The 26,492-nt window shown below is 48.3% G+C and overlaps 1 protein-coding gene across 50 annotated transcripts in view; it reads right to left on the reverse strand.

The window, feature by feature from the left end:
* Positions 1–26,492, reverse strand: part of NCOR2 (nuclear receptor corepressor 2) — a 372,848-nt gene that overhangs the window by 55,520 nt on the left and 290,836 nt on the right. For all 50 annotated transcript variants that reach the window (XM_083476607.1, XM_083476588.1, XM_083476601.1 and 47 more), the window contains exons 21-27: positions 18,741–18,861; positions 16,993–17,221; positions 8,973–9,134; positions 7,265–7,401; positions 6,002–6,107; positions 5,682–5,786; positions 4,620–4,723 (exon numbers count right to left, since the gene is read on the reverse strand). In XM_083476607.1, coding sequence (XP_083332733.1) covers positions 4,620–4,723; positions 5,682–5,786; positions 6,002–6,107; positions 7,265–7,401; positions 8,973–9,134; positions 16,993–17,221; positions 18,741–18,861 — 964 coding nt within the window. The remainder of the gene's footprint in view (positions 1–4,619; positions 4,724–5,681; positions 5,787–6,001; positions 6,108–7,264; positions 7,402–8,972; positions 9,135–16,992; positions 17,222–18,740; positions 18,862–26,492) is intronic.

Genomic DNA, 26,492 nt, shown 5'->3' on the forward strand with positions numbered 1-26,492 from the left:
GTGGGGGGGGGGCTGTTTCTTTGTGCAAGTATTACTGTGAAAGGAGGTGATCTTGTTCTCACAGCAATATAACCAGATATAAAGAAGCCTTTTTTCTTGTCACCAAGCACAAGGGTCACATTGACTGAGAAATCAATTTTGATGTAATTGTATTTTGCATACATTATAAAAATTATAAATAAAATATGTTCTATTTACAAACAAAACATTTCTACCGGTAGGACAGGGGGCCACAGGAAGGAAACAAGGTCAGAAAGGGGTCACGGTTGGAAAAGGGTTAAGAAACACTGATCTAGTCCAGCCCCCTGCAATGCAGGAATCTTTTGCCCCCCAGTGTGGGGCTCAAACCCATGAGATTAAGTCTCATGATCTACCGATGTATTCTAGAAAAATATTTGCTTGTTTATTTAAAAGCATTTCTATATTGCTTAATATCTCTAATGAGTGCATAGTCTAAAATACAAACAGTATAAAATTAAAACAGAACCACAACCTAAAACCAGTAACACAGCAATATAAAAACTCATAAAACCATATAGAAGTGAATAAAGCAGAAATCATAAGACTCAATCATGTAAAAACAGGGTTGAATCTTATGGCTCAAGTTATCTAAAGATACTTGTGGCTGTTGCAGAAGGAAGGACATTCCACAAAGACACCCCTTGCTTCCTTATTCACAATCCCAGACACAGATTTGAGATCACACCTTGCCCTCTTCAGGCATCAAATCTAGGTAAGTGAAGACTACCAGAATGCAATCTTATGTATAAGTGGCATTTGTTTTGGGGGGGGAGCAGTTAGGCCACGTATTTTAATCCTACCCCTCCTTCATTCAGGAAGACGTATCAGGTGAGCGGATTGCTGAGCTACCGGAATGGTTGCTTGGAGAACATGTTTGTCTTTACAAAGAACTCATATAGAGGAGGGAGAAAGGTTGTTTTCTGCTGCTCCAGAGAAGCGGACACGGAGCAATGGATCCAAACTACAAGAAAGAAGATTCCACCTAAACATTAGGAAGAACTTCCTGACAGTAAGAGCTGTTCGACAGTGGAATTTGCTGCCAAGGAGTGTGGTGGAGTCTCCTACTTTGGAGGTCTTTAAGCAGAGGCTTGACAACCATATGTCAGGAGTGCTCTGATGGTGTTTCCTGCTTGGCAGGGGGTTGGACTCGATGGCCCTTGTGGTCTCTTCCAACTCTATGATTCTATGATTCTATGAACTGATGGTTCCAGGGGGTAAGGCTAAAGGAATGGAGATTGGAAAGAGATGAACAATGCCCCGCCAGGACTCAAGACACAGAACCAGAAAGAAGCAATCAAGAATATCGTGATCCAGCTCTTCACACATCGCTGAAGGTTGCTCTGAGAGCTTCCCTGTTCAATGTAGATGGAGTGCGCTGTTCCTGCGCAAGAGGCACAACGGCGCTGTTTTCAGTACCACGCCTGTTAGCCCAGCTTGACTGATAACATTTGGTGGCAGCTTTCTTTCTACACCTTCAGCTAAACTTCCCCTTTACAGCAGATGTGCTCAGAGGGGATTTGAAAAGAGAGGGGTGGCAGATGGCTGTGGAGAACACAACTCACCTTTAAGCATCTGCATTCTGCACATGCGGCTTATGAATGGGTAGTATTGGCTGTCGCAGCCAAGCAACAAGAAACCATGATTAGCCCTGGAGGATGTTGGGTGGGTGGGTGGGTGTGCACACACACAGCACTGTGCGCAAGAGGGCACTGCCAATCTAAAGTCCTTCTGTGTAGGAAACAGTGTGCAAATGTACATAATGTGTATTAAGTGTATTAAGTGCCTAACACAAAGCCTTACATTACATGGACATGTGATATATATGTATCGGGAAGTTGGAAGCACAATGGGGGCTTCATTTCACCCAACAAAATATACATGTGCCTGCAAAATAAGTACAGAAAATGTTCAGTGAAGGAATTCTATTGCATTAAGGTGCTGTAGCAAAGCATTAAGTGCTGCAGAAAAGATTAGCAACCACCTTCAACTCCAACTTGGGACGCACAGTAATTTGCTACTCCCCCCCCCCTTCCAGCAGCTGAAGTAGCAGAGAGAAAGATAATGGAGGGGGGAGCTACCAAGAGAGGGAGAGAATGACAGAAAGAGACAGAGAGAGGACTGGCAGGCATCCCAAACTGGGTATGTTGAAGACTGCCTCAAGGCAGGGAGCCAGCTGAGTGCGCTTAGCCCAAACCAGCATCCTGAATGTCAGCACCTTGCAAGTGACGTCTAAGCATCCATTAAAGGATCAGTTCTGAGCCCCAGATGTACCCCCCCCACACACACACTCCTGCAAAGGCAGAGTTGTTCTACATGGGACAGAAACCCTCCATCCTTGGTCAGCCCATTGAGTTTGAGGAAGTGAGATATGATCAATAGGATTTAAAACTGAATGCAAATCTTAATGGTTGGGGTGTGACATTGGCAATTTAAGAACCAGTAGGTGTGAATGATTAATGCGGGTGGCGCTGTGGGTTAAACCACAGAGCCTAGGATTTGCCGATCAGAAGGTCGGCGGTTCAAATCCCCGCGACGGGGTGAGCTCCCGTTGCTTGGTCCCTGCTCCTGCCAACCTAGCAGTTTGAAAGCACGTCAAAGAGCAAGTGGATAAACAGGTACTGCTCCGGTGGGAAGGTAAATGTCGTTTCCATGCACTGCTCTGGTTTCACCAGAAGCGGCTTAGTCATGCTGGCCACATGACCCGGAAGCTCCCCCAGCCAGTAAAGTGAGATGAGCGCCGCAACCCCAGAGTTGTCTGCGACTGGACTTAACTGTCAGGGGTCCTTTACCTTTTAGGTGTGAATGATTAAGGGGTTAAAGCACTTCAACTGCTATAGTTTTGAGCTGATGCGCAGTTTTCAGTATTTTTTAAAACCAGCATTAGACTAAAAGGAAGCCAACCTCAACCATTATTACTTGCCTCTGCCGTCTTCTGCAGCAGTTTTGGGCAGCAGCTTCACCCCTGCTAGCAAGCTCATCAGAAGAGCCAAGGGGCACTTGGTTTGAGGAGGCGGAGCGAGTGCAGTTCTGGATCTCCCAGTGACAGGCCTTCTAGCGGCAGCTGAGCTCTTATTTATCCTTCCCAGATAAGGAGCCCAAAGTGAGGGCAGAGGAATCCAGAGTGTTTATAAAGCAGCTTTATAGATCTGAACACCAGCCAGCGAAAAATCTCTAAGGGAAACGGATTCTCTCTGCTCGGTTTCCAGATAAAGCAATAACTCAGCAGCCCAAAGTGATCACCCACTTGGCAGGGATTCTGCTGCTGGAGATGACGGATGGCAGTCGGATCTCTCTGGGGTGTGTGTGTGTGTGTGTGTCCGAGGGACAACGCCTGGAAGAAGACCCAACCCATTTGGCAGCCCACTCTGTTTCCCTTGCCTACTAAATGATACACTGATTTGGGGAGAGAGGTTTGAGGAGCCGCCAAGCCTTTACCCACATTAGCGGCAGACCAAAGCCAGAGAGCCGTAAAAGAATGGCTCGTTGCCCACCTTGTTCCTTTTGCATTTCCTCACAGAGCCTAGTCTACTTCTCATGCTAACAAGGCAGGGGCGGACCCGGGAGTAGGTGGGGGCCGGTTACACGAATTGTTCTCTTTCTGTGCCCATTCAGAATGCCAGTATTTCAATAAATCAGAGAGGGAGGGCAGAGCCTGGTACAAGTAACTGGTTATCATTTGTGCTGCTCAAGTTGTACCTCTCCAGAACATAAATGAAACTTTATAAGGAATAATAAAAAGAAGACCCAGGTCCACTTCAGTAAGTCACTGTGAGGTTTATAATTGCAACATGGGGAAAAATATATTTACACATGCACTTCCAAGGAATAACAATTCCTAGAATATCAATATTGCTAGTAAAAATTATGTAATTAAAAACTGAAATAAATTATTTTATCAAGTTGTAAACTGCCTTGGGTGTTTCGCATGGAGAAAGGTGGGAGAGATTTATTTATTTTAGTCATTTACATGCCACCCAACAATAGAAGTTCACGGGGCAGTTTATAACAAGACTGTAGTTTGAGCCAGTCCTACTTAGGACACAACCTGCTAACGTTCCTTTTCATGAAGACGCTCCAAAGAATGGAACTTCATCCTATGCCTAATCCAAGCATCTGCTTTGGGCCACAAATAGATGCATTTACCCTCCGATGGCACGAGAGAAGCAGAGTTTCCAGCCACGAAAGCATTGCTCCAAAGCTTATGGGGCAAGAGTGCACCAAGTTAAATGTTGCAGTTAGAACTATTGTGGGGTGCCCCTCTTGACACATCCACCTCCCTGCCCTGCGCCCTTCAGCAAGGTTGATGCCTTGGTAGTAAAGCACTTTGTTCTATCAGGCTTCTCAAGCCTTTTCACATTGGGCTGGACTAGATGACCCTCAGGGTTTCCATCTGTCAGCGAACTCCCCTGTGTTGTTCAGCCTTGACCTGGGCCCCTTGGGCTCCACAGCCTCTCTGCACAAATTGAGAAATGCACTCAAGTACACAGGTCTCCCTGGTGGAGAGGGGAGGTGGACAAGCGCTTTCTCAGGGAAGCTTGCCTCCTGAGGAAGTTCCAACCCAATTTTCAGTGACCCCTGGAAGCAGAGAAGAGACCTACGTGTGTGATGGATCCTCGATACGTGATGGGAGACTCCGATGGTGGTCGTGGGCTTGGGGTGCCTTTCGTGATGCTGCCTCCCGACAACGAGCCCAGGGATGTTCCTGCAGGATACAACCATGTCAAAAATGCCGCCAGCCTGGAGGAAGCCCAGGCACTGCAAATGAAGGCACTGGCGGATAGGGTGGGGCTTTTAGACAGGGGTGGGGAAACTTTTTCCAGTTTTTTCTAAGGGCCGCATCAGCACCCGGGCAACCTCTTGAGGGCCACATGCCAGCAGTGGGCGTGGCCAGAAGTAAAAAGGGACAGGGCAATGGGTGTAAATTTCTGGTTTCTACACACCCTTCTCTGCTCTCCCGTTCAGGCAACCAAGACTTCAAGGGCCCATTCTAGACATGTGAATACACTCAGGGGAATGAAGCAGAAGCAGTGAGGGGGGTGGCCTGGAGAGGACAGGGGCCCGGAGAGCTGCAACTGGCCCCCAAGCCTGAGATCCCCCGGGCCCACTCCTGCTTTTAACATGTGCCAGTTTCTAGAGCACTTCTGGACACTTAGGAGGCCACTGTTGGTCCAGTATGCCAGACAGAAACAGCGTCCGCCCAGCTGTATAAGCCATGCAAACAGCTCCTTGGAGCAGCAAGGTTTTCAGGGACACTGAAGAAACATTGGGAAGGACTGCAGCTCAGTGGGGAAGTATCTATCTGCTTTGCATGCAGAAGGTCCCCAGTTCACCCCCAGCATCTCCAGGCAGGCAGGGCAAGGCTCTGGCCTGAAATCCTGGAGAGCTGATGGTTTTATTCTGTATTTTTATGTTGTGAACCACTCTGGGATCTTTGGATGAAAGCTGGTATACAAATAATAGCAATAATGATGATGATGATGTTCTATTTCAGCATAAGGCGGCCTCCTGTTTCCGAGAATCCTGTGCAATGGCATCAAAAATGCTGGGGTGCAACTCTCAAGACTGTACATGGCAGCTTCAGAGAGGGACACTGCAAGTGACCCCCCCGCCCCCCCGCCCAGGGAATAAGAACCTCAGGTGGCACAGTGCCCCTGCCTCACCCCGAAGGACGGAGTTCTCCTGCGACGTCTGCACAACTAAGCTTTCTGGTTGGCCAGCCTGGCTCCGCGGAGAGAGCTGCTCCTGCTTCACTCCGGGGAAAGGCACTAGAAAACATTAACATACCATGCAGCCATGTTACAGTGCCAGAACAGGAGTGGACTGGGGGTGGGGGCAGCTGTCAGGCTGCTTCCTGCCGTAATTTCTCAATATTCATTAACTGTGAAGTCTCTCTTCCAGCTGCCAGCTGTGGCTCTGGTGCTGACAGCTGCATGCCCCACCCCTGCAGTCCAACAGAATGGGGAATATTATGGCGCCTTACCCAGCTTCTTGGGGTCCAGGGTCAGAGGAAGGCCCATGCCGATGGAGCCAATGGGGACTTTTGCATGCTCAGAGCTGAATGGAGTGTGGAGCTGGATAGGCACCCCCTGAAAAGCACATCAAAGGGTGTTGTTACAGGGGAACAAGAGCAACAGGTGCAAGTACCAAAGTAGCTCTGCTGTCACACCTTCTGAAATAAGTCATTACTGCTGCAGTTTGATATTTCATTCATGGAAAGAGGGTGCTGGAGGACTGATGGGACAAGGATTGAGGGCAAGGATAAAGCTTGATAAAGCCAACCACATGAAACAGTCCAGGTAGCCTTTCGCTTATACTACTGTTTGCACAAGCATTTTCCCACAGTCACCTGAAAACTGATTATGGGTTTCGGTGGACCATTTAGGGCTTATTCACACTTACCTTTCCTTCACTCTTTGCAGGCACGGTCCACAATACAAAGCTACAGGTCAATGAGCCTTTTTTGCTCTGGAGTTTTTCCCATTAAAACTTGCTCTTTAAGGCTCATTTGGAGCAAACAACCATGGAAAACCCAAATTGATGTTTGTTCCAATTCAGCTTTAAAAAATGGGTTTTTGTGGGGAACCCTTGGTGCAAAAAACCCAAAACAGAATAAAAACGCCTGGACATGGAGCATTAAAAGCACAGACCTCTGCCTGGGAAAAGCGGGAAATGTTATTGCATTCTGCAGGATTCATACTGCAGTACAATAAAATGCAATCTAAACAATAAAAGAAGTAGAAAACACACAATTAAAGATCAACGAGAATGTTTAATGCAATGAATGCGCTGCTTCTTGTTTTCAGTCATAAATTGACAGACACACTGCAGACCTCCTAAAGGAACCTCATGGACAACTGTTGGTCTGGGAAGCACAATGTGGGGGGAAACCTTATACTTTTAATCCATATTCCTAAATGCAACCAAGGATGTAAATACATGGCAACAATGTCTGTCCAGATTCACGCTAGCCTCCCTTGGTCTCTCCCTCCTTCCCATCCCCGTTGCTTTCCTCACTGTCTGTTTCAGACTGGAAGCTGCTTGGGGGCAGGGACCTGTCTAATTTTTGCCTATGAAGTTCTGCAAAGTGCTGTACATACACAGATGACACTTAGTCTCTTACACCACTACCCCTCCCCTGCTGATACTCTTTGTCTGGGAGAATCTATAAAGATCAGAGCTGCCATGAAAGGACCTGCCTAGCAAAAGGAATGTCTTCCACATGCCCTGACACCTGAGCCTTTACCTGGGAAATAGAGCCAAGGGGCCTTTCAAGAACAGAAGGATGCTTGGTAGAGATGAGAGGGGGAGGGTTGGAGATGGCGGACAATCTCTGGAAGCCCGGCCGAGAACCTTCATGCATGTTTAAGGAGATTGAGTGACCTGCATACAAAAATAAATAAATAAATAAATAAATAAATAAATAAATAAGCAAGGAAAAAAGCAAGAGGCATTTATAATTTCGAATTATATTTTTAAAGAAAGACTGCTTCACTTGTTGTCTCAAGTTTCCAGTTGTGTGTGTGTGGGGGGGGTGTCTGTATGTGTGATAATACTAGCTCAGCTGGTTAGAGTGTGGTATGATAATGCCAAGGTTGCAGGTTTGATCCCCATAAGGGGCAACTGCAGTGAGAGTCATTGTAGACAATACTGTACTAGACAGATTAATGGTCTGACCTGGTACAAGGCAGCTTCCCAAGTTCCTAGTGCTGCCGCCATGGGGCCTCGTGCCTATGAGCACGGAGTTTCCAAGAACGGTGGGACAGAATGTCTCTCATGGAAAGCGCATAAGCAACAGATTATGGAAACTGCTTTCCAAGGGGGCTCATGGTGGCAACTGCTACCTGCACCAGGTTGTTCACACCAGCAAAGCAAGCCCACTTCCGAGTGCAAGGGCCTCAAGGACCCCTCTCCCCATATGACCAACATCTGAGGCCCTTATTTGTGTGCCTCCTCTGCAAGAGGTCCGGAGGATGACAACACGAGAACAAGCCTTTTCTGTGGTGGCTCCCACTTGTGGAATGCTCTCCCCAGAGAGGCTCACTTGGTACCTTCATTAGATACCTTTAGGTGTCAGGCAAAACACATTCCTCTTCTCCCAGGCCTTTGGCTAACTAAAGAATCCATGACTTTTAAACTGCATGTGTGTGTGTGTTATTATTTTGTTTGTTGTTATGTTATAAATGTTTGTGTTTTTATAAAGTGTCCTGTGATCCTTGGATCACAGCAATAACCCAATACCCTTTTAAATGTTCTGTGGGAGGAGGTTACTGGTTTTTATTCTTGTTTTTATTATGCCTTTTTTATCTTGTGTTTTTATGGTGTGAACTGCCCTGAGATCTATGGATGAAGGGCAGTATATGTCAGGAGCGAGCCAGCAATAAATCACTCAGAGTAAGTGAAGTTAACTCTCTGTTAGAAGAAATCAGGATGCGCTCAGAGCTGTCAGGCCTAATGAGCACAGCAATTCTTCTCTGGTAGGTCTTGCCCCTATGAAGCACTTGTGGAGACTGAAGGTCCCTGCCTTCCCACAGCTGCCTAAGTTTCCTCATCTCCAGGGTTTCCCCAAGCAATCTGAGACTGTGCCTGCATGTCTGCCTTTGCTCCTCCTGCTTCATGCCTCTCTCTTGCAGCAGGAGGGGAAGAAACCTGTGCATCTTCACCCGCCTGACTCCCTCATCCCACTGTCCTGTTTCAGCTTCTGCCTCTGATTCTTGGCTACTCTCTGACACAGCTCCCTAAGCCTCTTGACACCTCTCTCCCACCCCCCTGCCACAGTCTTCTCCCTCTTCCCCCTGGGACCACTCACTGCCCACTAATCCCCAGGCTCTGAGCCTTCCTTCCTTGGGGGTTCTCTAGCTGCTGCCTCCCACCATTCCTCTGCATCCAGCCAGTACATGATAGTATACAAATTTAACAACAACGCAACGCAAACCTGATTGAACCTCTCTCACCTGGAGGATTATACTGAAACACGTGAGGCTCAGGGTGTGGAGAGGTTCGGATCAGATCCCTTGAACCTTGGTAGGGAAGCACCGGAGGCCAGCAGGTTGTGATGGAGGGCTCTCCCACCAGCTTTGGCCCCTCCGGGAGGGAGGTGAAATGCACTGGTTTCTCTGCAAGAGAAAACAAAGGGACAGCCAATCAGCAGTCAGAAAGGGACTCCAAGGAGACAAAACACTGGGTTTGGCCGCACAACAACCATATGCAAATCCTCATTCAGCCATGATGCTCATTGAGTGACCTTGTGCGGACAATCAGGCTCATTCTCACACACACACACACACACACACACACACACACAAAATCAAGCAACAACTTCCAGGCGCAGATGGGCCACTGCATATGTAGCAGCAAAGAGAGAGCCGTTCGTATTGCTATCCTGCATCGCTTGAAACGCAGTGCTTTGCAGTGGGACCTGAGCATATATGCAGCTATCAATCACAATTCAAAGAAATCAAGTTTCACACAAGTACATATGAACTGCAGCTAATTATCCTCTATCAATCTAACTAATCTTGTAAAACCTTTGTGGGATGATCTGAAGAGTTTTGAGTTACGAAAAGCTCAGTGGGGGCAGGGAGAATAACAACAATAGGCAACTCTCATATGCTACAATCTGAAGGACACCTTGCGGAGGAAGAGCAGGTAGGAAAGGGTCTTATCTTATCGTGGCAACCAATCTCTGATGTACCCTCATCAGAAACTTTATTTATTTATTTGAGTCATTTATACCTTGTCCCTATTTAAGCCAAAGGGGCTCTCAAAGCAGTTTACAAAAAGACAAACAAACCCAAACTAGTTGCAAAACTAACTTGTTCAGTTCACAGTTCAGTTCAAGTTCATGCAAATTATTCTCTCTCTCTCCCCCCCCCCTCCACAGCATTCAGAATGTTAAACCTACTGCGCTGAAGTATGCAATGTACTTAAGAAGGCTCAGAGTACATCAAAGCACACACACAGAGTGGAAGTTTAATTTATTTTCTCCAACAATTACGATTCTTAGCCTTAAAGGCCCAAAGACGCTAAAGACTAAAAAGCACATTTAAGAGAATGAAGACAAATGAGAAACTGTTCAAAGTTCTACCCCAAACCAAACTTAATTCACATTCAGTTTGCCAGGCGATAATGAAAACTACTCTCGGGTGCAGCTTGGATGTTTTTGAACTAATTCAGTGAACGTAATTAAACTGAACCTGTTCCTTCCAAGCAGAGGACATGGGACCCAGCTGTTGCGCTCCAGCGCCCTGCCAGCCAGCATGGCCAAATCAGGGGCGCTAGGAGCTGCGAGTCCAGCAACATCTGGAGGTCAGCAGCTTCCTGTTCCCTCTGTAAGGGCTGCTTCACCAGGCCTCTGCCCACCAGAGAGGCAAGGACCTCCAGACAGCATGGCTGGGCTGAACATGGTTCTCCTGTCAGGAATGTACTCCTCCTCCATACACAGTACACAACTGTTTAAGAACAAGCCTGATTAAACGTTACCCAAAGCTGATTCTATCTGCTGCTCTGCTTTTAAATCTGTTGCCTTTATTTGCTTTATTCTGGATTTATTTGTCTCTGCTGTTACTGCTAGCCCACCCTGATGGGTGTTTGCACTTAAGCAGGGACTATAAACCGCTGAGTTAAAAATAAATAAACGAAGTTGCTTTTTTCCAAGTCAGAACATTGTGCCATCTAGCTCACTCTTGCCTACACTGGAGTTTGTGGGGACCTTTTTTGACTCGATGGTCACATTCCCTTGTCATCGCCAGGGTGGAGGGGCATATGCCAACGGCAGACATGGGCAGAGCAATGGACGTGACTTTGTGCAGTAGGCTACATTCCAGCCGTGGAGCCTCTCCATCCTCTCTCCAGGCAAGCAAAAGGCATTGCCACAGAAGAACACCCTCCAGCCAGGCAAGAAGATTGCAAGGAGGGTGAAGAGCAGAGCAGCGTGAGGCATGGCCTGGGGAGAAGGGGACCGGCTTGGCGAGAGGATGCAGGGCCAGAGAGAAGCCCGAGGAGCTGCCTTTGGCCCACCCCAGCCGACCTGGCCTAAAGAGTTTCAGGCCAGGGTCCCTCCCAGACCGACCTGGAGATGCCAGGGATTGAATCTGGGACCTTCTGCATGCAAAACAGGTGCTTTACTACTGAGCTATGGCCGTCCCCAAAAGGAATGAGTGAACAAATTATCCGTTTGCCTTTAGTTATGTAAAAACAACTTTACTGAGAGGCTCACAAGCCAACAAACAAATGCCCTTAAGGTCCTTCCAAGCACAACTAATATCTGAGACCAATAGAGAGATGAGGATTGCCAAGACCTTCACAGCACTTTATGTCTACGGAGGCAGGTCCCTCGAGAAAAGCAAAAGCCCAATAAAAAAGGAGCAGCATCACTGTCCCTGTGAAAACTCGTACGAAGGGACTTGTGTGACTCTAAAGTCTGCTTTTACTTGCTCAAACTGCCAGTAATGCAGATGGGGACTGTTTGGAGTTACGCCAGAGGTGAGACGGATACTGAGGGACTGAAAATGACCTGTTCAACCAAGGACTTTTTTGAGGGGGGCAGCCTAGGGCCTCTGCGTGGGCCCTCACAGTGCCAGGGCTTCGACCCTGGAAAGAGCCAAGAGGGAGGTCTATGTGAAACACCCCCCGCCCCCAATGCTTTGATGCGACACCAGTGTCCGGACAGACAATGGAAGGAATGGGCATGGAAAGTTCTCCCAGCCAAGCCTCACCATGTTGGATGCTGCCCCTCAAGGGGGCTATGTGCTCTGCTGGGAGGGGAGATGCAAAGCAATGGGGTTTACTGTCCTGAAATGCCTGTGTGTTATATAGGAATAGCTCCTCACACTTCTCCCTGGAAAGCCTACCTCATACTTCTGAGAACCAGGAGACTAAATTGCGTCCATGTCACCACCCCCCACTTTCTGGCTTTCATGATTTAAGATGTGAAACATGGTTTTTATCTGCACCTTCAAAGGATGGCATGAAGCAGATGGGAGACACGTCAGCATCAAAGGGTGAGGCTTGGAGGCAGACAGCAGCACAGAGGCCTCTGGCTCTTCAACGCCTTGTGCATATTTTCCTTGGTAATTCTCTGTGCTCCTCCCAGACTTCAACTCTCCCCTCACTGCACTCTCTTTGACTCTCCCACAGGGACAGCCAAGGCTACGCACGGAACCCGGGTGCAGGAATCGCAGCCCTTTGGAGGGCCTTTGCAACAAAGGGAAGGCGGCTGCCCCACAGCCAGCAAGGCGGAGGTGCCTTGACAAAATGGGGAAGCAATATGCCAAAAAAAGATTTGTACAAAAGCTCAGCTATGGCCCCATGAATAGGGTGAGTGCGGGGCCACCGCTGTTCTTCAAAGAAACAGTTGGCATTTATTTAACACTTGTTTTGAATAGTTTTCTTTTTAATTTAGCAAACCTGTGTTTGTCTCCACCAAGCAAAATATTTAGGGTTGCAGCCCATCTTGTTCCTACTCAGTAAACCCATTGAAATGAATGAACCTGAATAACTTGGGTCCATTAATTATACTAGGTCTGCTCTGAGTAGAACTTATTTGGAGACAACTCTTGGCATTTCTACAGCACTTTATAGTCCACGAAGAGCTTCACATGCAGTGGGGTGAATCCTGAGATTGTCAGGCAAGTGAGAGTGAGGGGGGAGTGCCATGTGCAGGGGCAGCCAGGGCCCCACAACCACTGATCGGATGTTTCATCCCTAGCTAGCAGGACCCGGGGTCAGGGGTGATGGGAGTTGTAGTCCAACAACAGCTGGGGACCCAAGTTTGAGAAACAATGCACTGCACTATGGGTGTCTCCAGACTGTCAATACTTTGTGGGAGGGATTCAATCACACCGACATATTGGGACTCTAGGTTTGCAATTAAAACCAATTAAGAAGCATTCTGTTGCCCCTAGTGCAACAAATCCACTTTAAACATCCTACATGCCGATTGGGGTGGACCACTCTTTTGTTTTATGACAGCTTTGTAAATAAATAATAAGAAAAGCTCAATGAAGACTGGATGGCGCCTAAATTCTGTGTAAGCTTTGTGCAAGCAAATTAGGATGAAGGTTTAATGAACGGGTTGTCTGGAGGAGTCTACGTCAGACCACTGCTCCACTTAGCCCAGAACATATTGGAAGTGGCTCTCCAGGGCAGCCTTCTCCAATAGGGTGCCCCCAGGGATGATGGGAGTTGGAGTCAGACAACATCTGGAGGGCAGCAGGTTGACAAAGGCTGCTCCACCTTCTTAGGCAGACCTCTCCTTCCCAGCCTTGCAGCCCAAGATTCTTTCAGATGGAGATGCTGGGAGCTGAACCTGGAACTCTTCCATGAGAAGGGTGGTAGCTCATTGGCAGAGCATCTGCAGGTCGGGCTGGGAATATCCCCTTCCTGAAACCCGGGAGATCTTCTGCCAGGGTAGACCTGCCTTTCCAACCTTGGGTCCCCAGCTGTTGTTGGACTACAATTCCCATCATCCCTGACGGCTGGCCCTTCTCACAAGGGATGGTGGAAGTTGTAGTCCAACAACAGCTGTGGATCCAAGGTTGAGAAAGGTTGGTATAGACAATGCTGAGCAAGATGGCAGGCTGGGCTGACTCAAGGTAGGGCAGCCTCCTTTTTCCCCCTAAGCACGAGCTCAGCTACTGAGCTTTAGATCGCTCGACAAAGAGTGCTGTTGCTGTTTCTCCCAAAGCAGCGGGAGTCGGGAAGCCTGTGCAGGAGCTGGGACAACATGTGCTTTTATTTCTATCACTGAGCGTCTGGCGCAACAGGGGAAATGGCAGGGGAAATTCCTAATGGGAAACGGCAGAGGCCCAGAAAAGTGCTGGATCCTGGTATAAGTCCACTGGCTGCAATATCCAACATACGTTATTTGCAATGGATCTTCAGCCTCATGCAAAGGAAAGACGTGTGCTGCACATATCTGGAAAGCTATTCCACCCCCAGCTGAGGGTGGAAGCGCTTTGAAGTCTGAAGTACAAATGCTTTATTTTGACCTCCTCTTGCCATGCCGCAACCTATATTAAAGGGGGGGCTATAACTCAGGGTCTTTTTGATAGAGCAGCTCTTATCCCCAGAAAGAGAGTTACTATTACCATTTATCAAGGCCCTGGAAATTGGAGCAAGAGAGACATCGTTTATACTATCCGTCATCCAAATGCATGCTCTTGGCTTTCAACTGGCCCTCAAAAGGCCAAGCTAAAAAGGGTGGCTAAATCAATAGGAAACATATTGCTAGCTCCGAAGCTGCCAAGAGAAAAGGAAAGAAAAAGGCAACAACCCCACATTCGCACACTCTTCCTCCTCCCTCCCCTCCAACCCCTTGCTCTCGCCTCCTCTGCTTGGCTTCTCCATACAAAAACAAAAAGCAAAACGCAGGGAGAGGAAAAAAACGGGAACCATCTGAGGGAGAAATGAGAGCCAAATGGGCAGCGCTCCCGTCCGCCAAACCAGAAAAAGGCCTTCATGCCAGAGGAGGAGGAGGAGGAGGCCGTGTGTGTGCAAATGCTTTGGCTAGAGCAGCTCCTAGCTGACAATGGTTCAGCCAAAAGACCTGCAGCACCGGGAACCCCTCACTCAGGTCGTGACGGTGCTCTCTTAAAAGCCTGGCCAACAAAGCCGCTCTGGATGTTTGGGCCAGTTTAGCTGGCTCTGTTCTTCACGGGGGGGAGTGGAGGAGATCCCTCCTCCCGCCACCATATTTGACTTTTTTGGGGGGCGAAATCCTCCCATCCAACCTGGGAGAATTGAAACAATGAACTCCCATTGCCTGAAAGTACAGCCCCTTTGCCAAGACAGCACGTGCCCTCCTGCGTAAGGATGACGCATCTCATTACCTTACAGCTCTGGTCTAAGGAACTTCATTCTCTGTATGCAATTCCCTCCCCGCCAGAAGAAGGGTATTCTAAATTCTTTAAGACGGGAATGAGAACAAGAACATTGGTGGGGGGAGAGACCATGTAAAACTAAACAGGACTGCACTTGCTGATTTAGTATATGGCATTTGTCTTGCTTTTGTGTCTCATCGCATCTGTCTGTTCCTGCATTATCTGGAATCAGTTGAGATTCCTGCATTCCAGGGGATTGGTCTAGATGACAATCAGAGTCTCTTCCAACTCTCCAATTCTACTAGAGGGATAAAAGAACTAATGACATACTGGTTGAGGTCAAATGCAAGGAACAGCACCAGGTAAGGGTCAAGGACATGAGCAGGGTGAGAAAGTCCTGGCTAGTAGAATGTGTTTGCACCAGGTAAGTAAGTGCAGTTTGCACGACATCTTGGGTGGAGTCACCTGTTAGTGCTCCGTTCCTGAGTTTTCTTGTGTAGAAATTTCTTTATTTAAAATGGGTCTCACTTCCCCAGATATTACGTCTCGACAGACCTAGGAAACATGGCTAACCAAGACCCAGCCAGACCGTTAGTCCACCTGGCTCAGCCTTGTTTACACTGACTTCTCCAGGGCTTCAGGTGGGTTCTCTCCCTGCCCTACCTGGAGATGCTGGTAATCGAACCTGGGATCTTCTGCATCCAAAGCAGAAGCTCTGCCAGGGAGCTACACTCCGTCCCAGTTAGACACCCCAAGGAATGCAGCCCATCTCCCTGCAGAGCAGGTTCAGCAAGAAGAGCACCTGGCCTGCGTGGAGGAGGACTCAGCTGAAAACCTCAGCACCTCCACTTTAAAGGGCATGCAAAGACTTTTGCTTGAGATTTCTCAGCCGAGGGGGGCTGGGCCAACTCCACTGCTGCGGCTCAAAGACCAGCAGTTTTTGGCTCTTCTGTCTCTTTCCACCTTTCCACCTTGTGACTAAGACACTGCACCCAACTTTTCTTGTTTCCTCCTCCCTCCCAATGCCTTTTCCTCTTGTGTCATGTCTTCATATAGAATGCAAACCTGAGGGCAGGAGCTGCCTTGTTTGCAGCAATTTGTAAGCTGCGCTATGGCTTTTAGTTTTATTTTTCTTACTGCAGAACTGGATAAAAAAATATTTAAATAAATCAGCCTTGGAAAGTGGCAGACTGGCAAGCGGTCCAACTCAGTATAGGGCAGCTTCATGTGCAAGCTGGAGACCTCCCTGCTGGCGAATCTTCTCATAAGTAAACACTTCACATGGCAGGATGGAGTGCCTACTGACAAGGACTTCCTCTGCTACTCACATTCCCCCCCAAAAAAACATGATTGTGTCCCTAAAGATAATATATCATAGCTCAGGGGTGGAACATCCACTTTGAATGCAGAAGGTTCAATCCCTGGCATCTCCAAACAGAACTGGAGATCTTGGAGAGCTGCTGCCAGTCAGTGTAGGCAATACTGATCTAGAGGCAGCAATGGTCTGACTCAGTATAAGGCAATGCCCGTATGCAAAAAGGCAGAGGCCCAGTAAGCTCCACTCTCTCTTAGCACAGAAGGGAGCCACCCAGCAGCGGAAGGATTCTTAGACATGCATTATGAGGTGACCAATTGCAGTGCCTCCTCAAGTGTTTTGCCAATCAATATCAGGGAGGCACAGAGAAGGGAAGAAAGCTACAAACTGCCCATTAGGTGCCCTAGCCATTTCCACCGTGAATGCAGCAGAGAATCTTTTACAGGAAGCCTTGCCCTTCCAGTCAGGGCATTAGCATTGATTCTCCAAGAAATAATGTCTCCAGCTGAACGCTAAAAGCCTTCTGAAGGCAGTGGGGAGTAGCTCACCCCACAGCCCTGGCCCTGCTCCAGGTCTCCTTGCCCCGCTTCCAAATGCAACGGCCGGGGACATTAATAAGAGGGATCTCCCGCCTCTTGGCATTTGATCAGGGCAGAGCGAGACACGATGTTCCCTCTAATTAGCCATGCCTGCCTGACTCTGTGGAGAGAGAGACAGAGAAAAAGGGAGGCAGAGAAAGCTTCCAAAGAGCCCATGAGGTTGGCATGGGGGGCTAATCTCCACCCTCCCCTGCACTTCTGTGACCACTGCCTCCCCGGACCCCAAACACCCACACACCTTCTTTATCAACCACAGCTGGGCTCCTGCTCTGGGCCCTGGGACTGCTGCTCAGTGGGGGGTCCTTTTCAGCTGGCTGCAGCTGCAGCTGCTTACTCTGTGCAGCGTCCTCGTGGGCAGATTCGTGGACCATGGTGATTTGCTGCTGGTAAAGGGCCAAAGCGTGATGAGGCACCTGAGACTTCAGGCTTCCGCTCTGCAGCACTCCCTCCTGTAAACCTTCTGAAATCTGCAGGGAAGGGAAGAAGGGAAAAAGTGGCTGAATCGTGCCATTTGCAGCTGGTGTGTACAAACACACACATGCATGCACACATCCATGGGGTATGAATGAATGCCACACTTCTGCAGAGAGCTTTTAAAAAGCCAGTTTATCCTCACTGAGCCCCTGACTTTCCCCTCCTTCTGGGGAACAGGAAAGAGAAACTGGAACAGCATGGGAATCATTTTTAAACCAAGGGCCTCATTTCCCTCTGGGAGCCACATGCTGGGGTGAGCAGGGCCAGAGGCAAAAGTGGCCAGGGCAATGACTATGACTCTTACCTTTCTACAGCGGGCGACATTCCAGCCATGCAAATGTCAGAGGTTTAGAACTACACTTGTCTCTCCCCATCTCGTCAAACAAGAGGCATTGGCATAGTTAAGTGAAGGGCTGGGGCAGGGAAAGATCGGCACCCTGCAAGACTTGATTTCTGCATCTGTGTGTGCCTGATTCAGCTGGTGCAAAATGCTGTAACTGCACTGTTGCTAGGGGCAGACTACCACCAGCACAGAACATCACTGTTTAAAAGCTTGCATTGGGTGCCATATGCTACTGAGTTACTGTAAGTTCAAGAGTCTTATATTAATTTCCAATGCCCTTGTAAACAACTTGGGTCCAGGATATCAAGGACCTCCTGCTCCCTTATATCCCAACCTGATCCCTGCTATCTCTGGGGTAGTCTCTGCTGGTGGTCCCCCGTGGCTGAGATGCACGTCTCGTAACTGCCAGGAGATGTGCATTAACTGTAGCGGGCTGAAGCCTAAGGAATGAGCCAAACTGAGATGAGGCGGGCATCCTTTTTGCTGAACTTCAGGTACATGACTAGGACTTTCTTGTTCCGGCAAACATTTTGAGGTAGTATTTGGTTCTATGAAAAATATTTATTTTTTATTGTCCCATTTTCTGTGGTTTGATTTTATGTATGCCACTTAGAAATAGGAATGATTAAGCTATACAGTGGTACCTCGGGTTAAGTACTTAATTCATTCTGGAGGTCCATTCTTAACCTGAAACTGTTCTTAACCTGAAGCACCACTTTAGCTAATGGGGCCTCCTGCTGCTGCTGCGCCACCGGAGCACAATTTCTGTTCTCATCCTGAAGCAAAGTTCTTAACCTGAAGCACTATTTCTGGGTTAGCGGAGTCTGTAACCTGAAGCGTCTGTAACCAGAGGTACCACTGTATATAAATGTCTTACATTAAAAAATAAGCGTTCAAGAGCCAGAACAGAGAGACTTGGAGGGTCAGACCCAGCTCCTCGGTCTGAGGTTCCCCTGATAAAACCTGCTGATTGCCTGACTAAAAGCGCAGCAAAGGGCAGGTGCCCTTCAGCCTTGGGGCTAACTCACTGTCACTTGGGGGAGCTGAATTATTCCTACCAAGCACAGTCTTGCAGGGGTCACCCTCTCCTCAAATCCCTGGGTTTAAACACAGCGGGAGCAAAATGTTTTGAGGAAGGTGTTGGAGCTGGTTTGGGAGCCGCTACTCACAATGGGCGGGATGGCAGCAGCTCTTTGCTTCAGCTGCTTCAAGTCCAGCGGCTTCTGAGGCGAGGCGCTGAGCCGGGTGTCATTAGTTGCATTGAGGAGACTGGGCCGGGAAGAGATCAGCCTGCGTGGAAACACAAAGCACTGCAGTTAAGAATGGCTACTGTTATGTCAGGAATCCTATGCCAGGGATAGGGAAACTGTGACCCTACAGATGCACCCCACAGTCTGCTTTCAAAGCAAGCAATCAGTTCAGGGATCAGAGATGGATAATCTGTATCTCTGTACATGATTTTGTATAACATTTCGTCTCACCCCTGACGATTGGTCATGATGGCTGAGGATTAAGGGAGCCAGAGTCCAAAGACACCTGGAGGCATTACACTGGCTACCCCTGATCTAGACCAATCCCAGTCCCAAGAGCAGCCTTCTGCACCTGCTCCACCTCCATCTGCCAACCACCTTCCAGGTGTCCATGTGCACCCTGTGATATTTCTGTTGGGAAGCTGGTAAAACGCAAGCTAGATATTGGTACAGTTCGGTGGATTTGCAGCTGGCTGATTGACTGCACCTAAAAAGTACTTACCAGCAGCTTCTTGTCAACCTGGACATGTGGTGCCCCATGGTTCTGTCCCGGGCCTGATGCTGCAAAGCAGCTCTAGAAATGACTGACTAGAGGAGCAGAGGAGTTACTGAGTTGCTGATATCTTAAGCCAACAGAAACGGGATCCAAGATGATACTGACAGAACAGAGAACTTGGCCAAAATGAACAAAATGAATGCCAGCAGAGATTAAGTGTAATTTTTTGCATTTAGGTAGGAAGAACAGCAGTAGACGTGTCAGTAGACCACAAGCTAAACATGAGGCAGCAGTACAATGTGGCAGCAAAAAGGGCCACTTGCTTGCCTTGCCAGCCCCTGTGCCCAGATGCAGCTGTGCTGGTGCCATCAATTACCTACCCAGTTCTTCAGAGCAGGTGGCACAATCAGTCAGTGTGTCTGACTGTTAGCCAGAAGGCTGGTGGTTTGAGCTCACCCAGGGATGACTGTGAACAGGATTCTTGCATTGCTGTGGGTTGGACTAGAGGACGCTCATGGTTGCTTCCAACTCTACAATTCTATGATTCTATCACCTGCCCATACCTCACTCTGAGTAAAGAAAGTGGCTTATACCCTTTTCCAGGATATAACTGCTCTGTATGGGTAAGCAGGACTCCCACCTTGCCTCTTCCATCCCAAGGAAGAGGAGCACGGCAGTGGAATCCAGGGAGGGTGTCAATCAACCATGAGGGCTGGAAGAACCAAGGTCAGAAGGGGAGGGTGGTACTCTTGTTGCCAGGAACAGACCATCACCCCTGACACAGTGAGCGGCTGCAGGCTCAGCAGTCTCGCAAGGCAGAGGGGTCTTGCAAGCAAGCTTGCCTTGCTCCACCTTTCAAAGCTTGACTTGTGGGAATTGGGACAACTCTGTTGGTTCCACGCAGTTCTAAACTCCTTGCTCTGATCTAGGACTCTCCAAGGCTGGCCTGTTGCCTCCAGCCTGATTAGTCTCACCTTTCCCATCACCTCGTCTGTGTGTAAAGGCTACTGTGAGTCTGTGCTGCTGAGTCTGTACCTCCAGTGCTGCCTCAAGAGCTCTTCCTCCCTATCAGGTAAGAGTCTCTGTCATCAGTTTCTGAGCAGCCATCAGGCAACCTGGAGATCAAGTCCTCTGAGGAAAGCCTGAAGGCGTTGGGAATGTTTAGTCCTGTTTAGTCCTGAGGACTGATGATAAAGGGGCACACACATATCAAAGCCATCTTCAAATATGTACAGTACTGTACAATATGTTATACAGTGGTTCTGCTCCTTCCTCCTGGGCCATGTCCAGAAAGAGGTGTTGGGGGATGAGTGTTCAGAACCCTGGGCTCTAACTTATGGGGTGCCTCAGGGTTCCATCCTCTCCCCCATGCTTTCTATCTATATCATGGGTAGGCAAACTAAGGCCCGGGGGCTGGATCCGGCCCAATCACCTTCTAAATCCAACCCTTGGATGGCCCGGGAATCATTTTTTTACATGATCATGTTTTTACATGAGTAGAAAGTGTGCTTTTATTTAAAATGCACTTCTGGGTTATTTGTGTGGCATAGGAATTTGGTCCCCCCCCCCAAAAAAATATATAGTCCAGGTCCCCACAAGGTCTGAGGGACAGTGGACCGGCCCCCTGCTGAAAAAGTTTGCTGACCCCTGATCTATATGAAGCCGCTAGGAGAGATCATCAGAGGGTTTGGGCTTGGTGTTCATCAGTATGCAGATAACACGCAGCTCTACCTCTCTTTTCAATTAGAACCAGTGAAGGCGGTGAAGGTCCTGTGTGAGTGCCTGGAGGCGATTGGAGGATGGATGGCGGCTAACAGATTGAGGGAGAATCCTGACAAGACAAAAGTACTGTTTTGGGGGGACAGGGGGCAGGCAGGTGTGGAGGACTCCCTGGTCCTGAATGGGGTAACTGTGCCCCTGAAGGACCAGGTGTGCAGCCTGGGAGTCATTTTGGACTCACAGCTGTCCATGGAGGCACAGGTTCAAATTCTAAGAAAAAGAGTTTAGACTAAACATGAAGAAGAATGTCCTGACAGTATGAAGTTGTACAACAGTGGGACAGACTTGTCTCCAAAAGCACCAGCCTCTTCCTTTGAAGAGGTTTTAAAGCAGAGGCTGGGGTCACATCCACACCACACAATGTAAGCATTTGGCTTCTTCCAGAGACTCCTAGGATCTGTAGCTTACCTGTGCAGAGCTGCAACTCCCAAACTACAGTTCCCAAGATTCTTTTGGGGAAGTCATATTCTTTTACTGTATGGTGTGGATTTGACCAGAATAGCCACCTTTCAGGGATGTGGTAGCAGTATGTGTCCTCCAATTGGAACAGAATTGCAGCAGATGACCTTCCCTGCTCAGAAGCCACCTGCAGATGAAAAAATCCTTCCCAAATACAGTGATCTATCAGAACCGGAGCAGAAGCTAAGGCAAACAGCTTTCCAACAAAAAATCGGGACTAGGCCAAGCTTGCCTTTCGTGCTGCAAGCCTAAAGGAGAGTTGAGGCAAAAGGGAGCCAATAGTTAATCAGCAAGTTTGAATTCTGTTCTCAGTTAGTGACATGCTCTGCAAGAGAGAGATAAGGATCTGGTTACGGAGAGAGGAGGCGGGAGAGGAAACAGGGAGAAGGGGAGGAATGACCACATCTGGATTAACTAGAGCGGAAGAGCACAGAGTTCAAGGACACAGAGAGTCTGAAAGTCAAGAAGGTGTTTTATGATGGGGAGTGTGTATCTGTGTATGTGTGTGTGCGCACACATGTTGTGTGTGTGAGAGAGGGAGAGGGAGAGACCAGATGAGTTCTTTTATATGATCAGCAGCCAAATAAGCTCAACAACTCGCTCCACTATGGTGCAACTGCTTGCCAGAGACAAGCCTCACAGATATGCAGTTGGAAACCCTTTGCGCTATCTACCTCATAACAAAATTTTGAGATACTAGCAAAATGCCTGGCAGGACAACAGGTAGGGTACTTCATCTCATGTGGATCTCTTTGTGTTTGTGTGGTAGAAAATCCCCCTCAGTGGCTGCCACATTATCCATCCTCACTGCAGCACTTTCCCTGCCCCTGACCCAGGAGTGAATGGCAGCATTCACTTACATGCGAGCAATAAAAGAGGGCTGACATTGTAATAAGAGGCTGGGGCCTAGCCACTAAAAATCAAGCTTCCTCTAGATCTGCATAGCCTAGTTTCTTTTTTGTGGTCACTCTAGAGCAAGGGTCAGCAAACTTTTTCAGCAGGGGGCTGGTCCACTGTCCCTCAGACCTTGTGGGGGGGCCGGACTATATTTTTTTTGGGGGGGGGGAATGAACAAATTCCTATGCCCCACAAATTACCCAGAGATGCATTTTAAATAAAAGGACACATTCTACTCATGTAAAAACACGCTGATTCCCGGACCGTCCGCGGGCCGGATTTAGAAGGCCATTGGGCCAGATCCGGCCCCCGGGCCTTAGGTTGCCTACCCATGCTCTATGGTAGAATGTTCGTAAGAGGCAAAACTACCTCATGGATACTAGCCAATAGCACCTGAATGAAGACAATTGGTGAAAAAGAGGTAAGCCAAAGGTAACAGAGCAGAAAAAGCCCACATAACGTTGCTCATCCGGTTATTGCTAATTTACTTGCTTCAGTCCTGGATTTGTTTACACATTTGCTCACCCCAGTGTGAGTCTTACAACTTGAAGCAGGCACTTGGAAACATCTGCGCTTACTGGCTTTCACCTATATTTCAAGAGATTTAGGCTACCTACCTCTGGGAGCTTTGCTTAATAATTATGTTTGCTCCTGGGTAAAAACTGTTAACAGTTTAACATCACTGGCTCTTACTCGCTACTCCATCTTGCGACACTTGGGTAAGAAAAAGCAGCCCAGTGCATTAAACTAAGATATCTTAAATAGCAAAACTCACTGGCTTTGGCAAAAAGGGGCGTGCGTGTCTGTGTATTTTGTTCCCTTTACTTTGGGATAACTGACCAGAAATTGAGCTTTAAAAAAACACCAAATTTTTAAAAATCACTGAGGAGCATATCAGAGCTTCTCAGCTGCTGCCACAAGGGCAACAAACACTTGACAAAAGGTTCATCAGGGTTTCTTTCAGAACACCCAGTTCTCAGTCTTGCTTCCTCAGTTTATTTTATTTGTTATTATTTAGAAAGCAGGTGCCAGGAGACTAGGCCCAGACTGAAGAGCAAGGATGTAGAATGGATCTATGGATCCCGATCTGTCGCATGGTTCACGCCCAAGGGGCCTACGAGTCAGTAAGCAATCCCTGGAACTTCTTTACAACCAGCAGTTGGGCTTCAGGCAGGGTCTAGGAGGCCAGAGTATGTAAGGTCTCCCTGTTGAGCTGGAAACAAGAGAGGTCTGTGGCTTCTTGATCCTGATTCCATTCCTGTCCTCCTCACTGCTTGCAATTCTTTTGATACTGATGGCGGATTGTTTCCCAACCTTACTTTTGGATCATGTGTGGGACCCTCTGTGTTTGAGACTATGCTGCACCTTGAACCCTGCTTGGGTAAGCACGTGGATAAATGTGTTTTACCTCCTTAGGCTGAGATCCTGGCTCCTGAGGGCAACCCTTGGAGCATAACAGTGGCGTATTAGTGCCAGGGGATACCAGGGTTTGGACATTTATGGGGCAGGGTAGTCAGAGTCCTAGTCTGTTAGGTAACAGGTTGGAAGGGCAACAGGTTCAACCGTCAAATGTTGTCCCAGGAAGTTTTAAACTACTAAGCAAATAGGATAAGGTTTCTGCTTGGCACCTTAGAACATTCTCTGGTCACCTGACATTAACAGCCTTACCTCTCTCTTAGCAATGAACTGACAACAGTTAACTTATGTCTCTACAGGCTGGCCTTCTGCATTCATTTATATTTAGCATGACCTACAGCTGAACTTTTATTCCTAGCACTGCCAGAAGTCTCTATAAAATATATATGTAAAGATAATTATCTTGGGGGACTAGGTTTTTTTAAAAAACACAACGGAAAGAGCTAAAAGCTGTTATTACCTTTGCTTTGGCTTGGCAAGAGCTGGCAAGAGCGGCAGAGTGATGGAGGGCAGCCAGCAAAGTACTCCCTGAGCACCACTTCTATGAACCGTGCTTCATCTCACTGCTCTCCTCGGGGCTTACCCACAACGTAGCTTTCCGCTGCTAAAATGTGCATGCTGGCAATTCACTGCCTGTGCTGGCCTTTTTATCTGGCTGCAGGCCCTGCTCCTAAATTGCTGAGAGGCACAGTGGATGGTGGCGCCTGGGCCCATCCTGCCACCCAGCCGAGCATCAGGACAGGGCAGGAGCCTTACTTCCTCCTCCAACACCAACACCCCCAGGCAGCCAGTAGCAACCACCTGACACAATGATGGCAGGTGACCCATGCTCCTTTGCACCTGCGGTTTGAAGTAAAACCGTGTAGCTGAATGCAACGGACAGCTGATTGTGGGTGCTTGCTCTGGAGATCCTGGCAGCCCTTGCAAAAGGCACACAGGGGCTTACAGGTGCCACCAACTGGCTGGTTGGTGGTACCTGCAAAGCCCGGTTTCAGCCACGAGCCTTATTTTCATCTGCCCCATACCCCTTATGGTATATGATGTCAGGTAGGCTTGGCCAAGTATCAAGAGGTTTCCTACAGTTGGTCTGCAAAAACTTAACGTTTGGAATGGATCTTGCAGGCCACCCAGCCCAACCTTTGGCACAGCATGGCCACCCAGCCCCTGTTTAAATGCCCCCTCTACTGGTCATAGAGTACATCCCATGTGCAGAGGCAGCAGAGACCACCAGGTGCAGAGGAGAAACAAGAGAGGAATGCAGCTGCCTGCATTTGTTGCCTATGGCATTGGGCTGGCCTTCATCCAGCCAGACACTGTCAGGTGGAAAGGGTTAACGGAGCCTTGTTCAGAGATATCATCATATGAGGAGCCTGGAATAGCTCAGTCAGTAGAGCAGGAGACTCTTAATCTCATGGTCGTGGGCTTGAGCCCGTTGGGCAAAAGCTTCTTGCATTGCAGGGGGTTGGGCTAGATGACCCTTGTGGTCCCTTCCAGCTCTACAATGCTGTGATTCTATGATCCATTGCCGTCATTAGTCCTGCAGAACTGTCAGGATCAGGCATGGGTTGGCAGACTGACACAGGAGGAGGAGGAAGAAATGGGGGGAGAGGCTGAATGGGGAGAATCTGGGTTGGATTCCCGTCTCCAATCAGATTTTGGTAATTTTGGAAGGGGGAGCAGGGGTGCCAGCTTTCCTCTCTGACCTTCCTGAGGAACAGGGAGCCACGGTGGAGGCTGGGGAGCACTTCGGACAGCTGAAGAGGAGAGGTTGAACAGGAGGCAGCTAAACAGGAGCCTAAACAGGGAGAGTGCAGCCTTGTCGCCTAGGACCAGGTGCCACCTCCGCTGATGGGAGCAGACCCACCCCCTTCCAACATAGTGCACACCTGCAATTCTGATATTCCCATCGGGCGAGAAGGTCACCTGAGTGAACACACGACATCTTGTCCATGAAAGGTACTGGGAGTGGCAGGAAAACTTGTTGGGACATCTTCATTGCTCCCTTCCAGGTCTCAGCTCCTTGCTCTGCTACAGAACTCCTGAATTGTGATTCCTGAGTAGTGTGTTTGCTGCCGAGCCTGTCCTGTTACTTGCCTGAATAAATATATCCTACTTACTTACAAGGAAGAGCTTCTGTCTCTCTGTGCTGGGAGGGAGCCAGGACAGTTCCACACAATACAAGAATCAGGCTTCAGTGCAGTGGCACCTACATTCTCATCCTTTCCCATTAAGGTATTAGTCATCTCTGTTGTCTTTTTTGGTGCCTACTGAAGACTCTCCTCTTCCAACAAGTCTTTTAAACGGAGATATTTGATCCGAGTCTACATCTATTTTAAAGCTGTTTATGTATGGTTTTTTAAAGTTTGTATTGTTTTGTATGTGAATTTTTAATTTTAATTTTTGATATATGGAACGTTTTGAACTTACTTTTACATTTATTCTGTTTTGTTTTATGTAATTGTTTTTATTTTTATAATTAAATATTTTACTGTTGTAAACACCCCCCCCCCAGGGTCTTATGGGTAGAGGGTGGGCAAGAAAGCTTCTAAGTTAAGAAATAAACAAAAGAGCGGGGCTTTTTAATCTCCAGCAGGAAGAGGGGCCTCCTGGACTGACTAGGGGGT

Source organism: Podarcis liolepis (genome assembly GCF_965112155.1).
Source record: "Podarcis liolepis genome assembly, chromosome: 15".
NCBI lineage: Eukaryota > Metazoa > Chordata > Lepidosauria > Squamata > Lacertidae > Podarcis > Podarcis liolepis.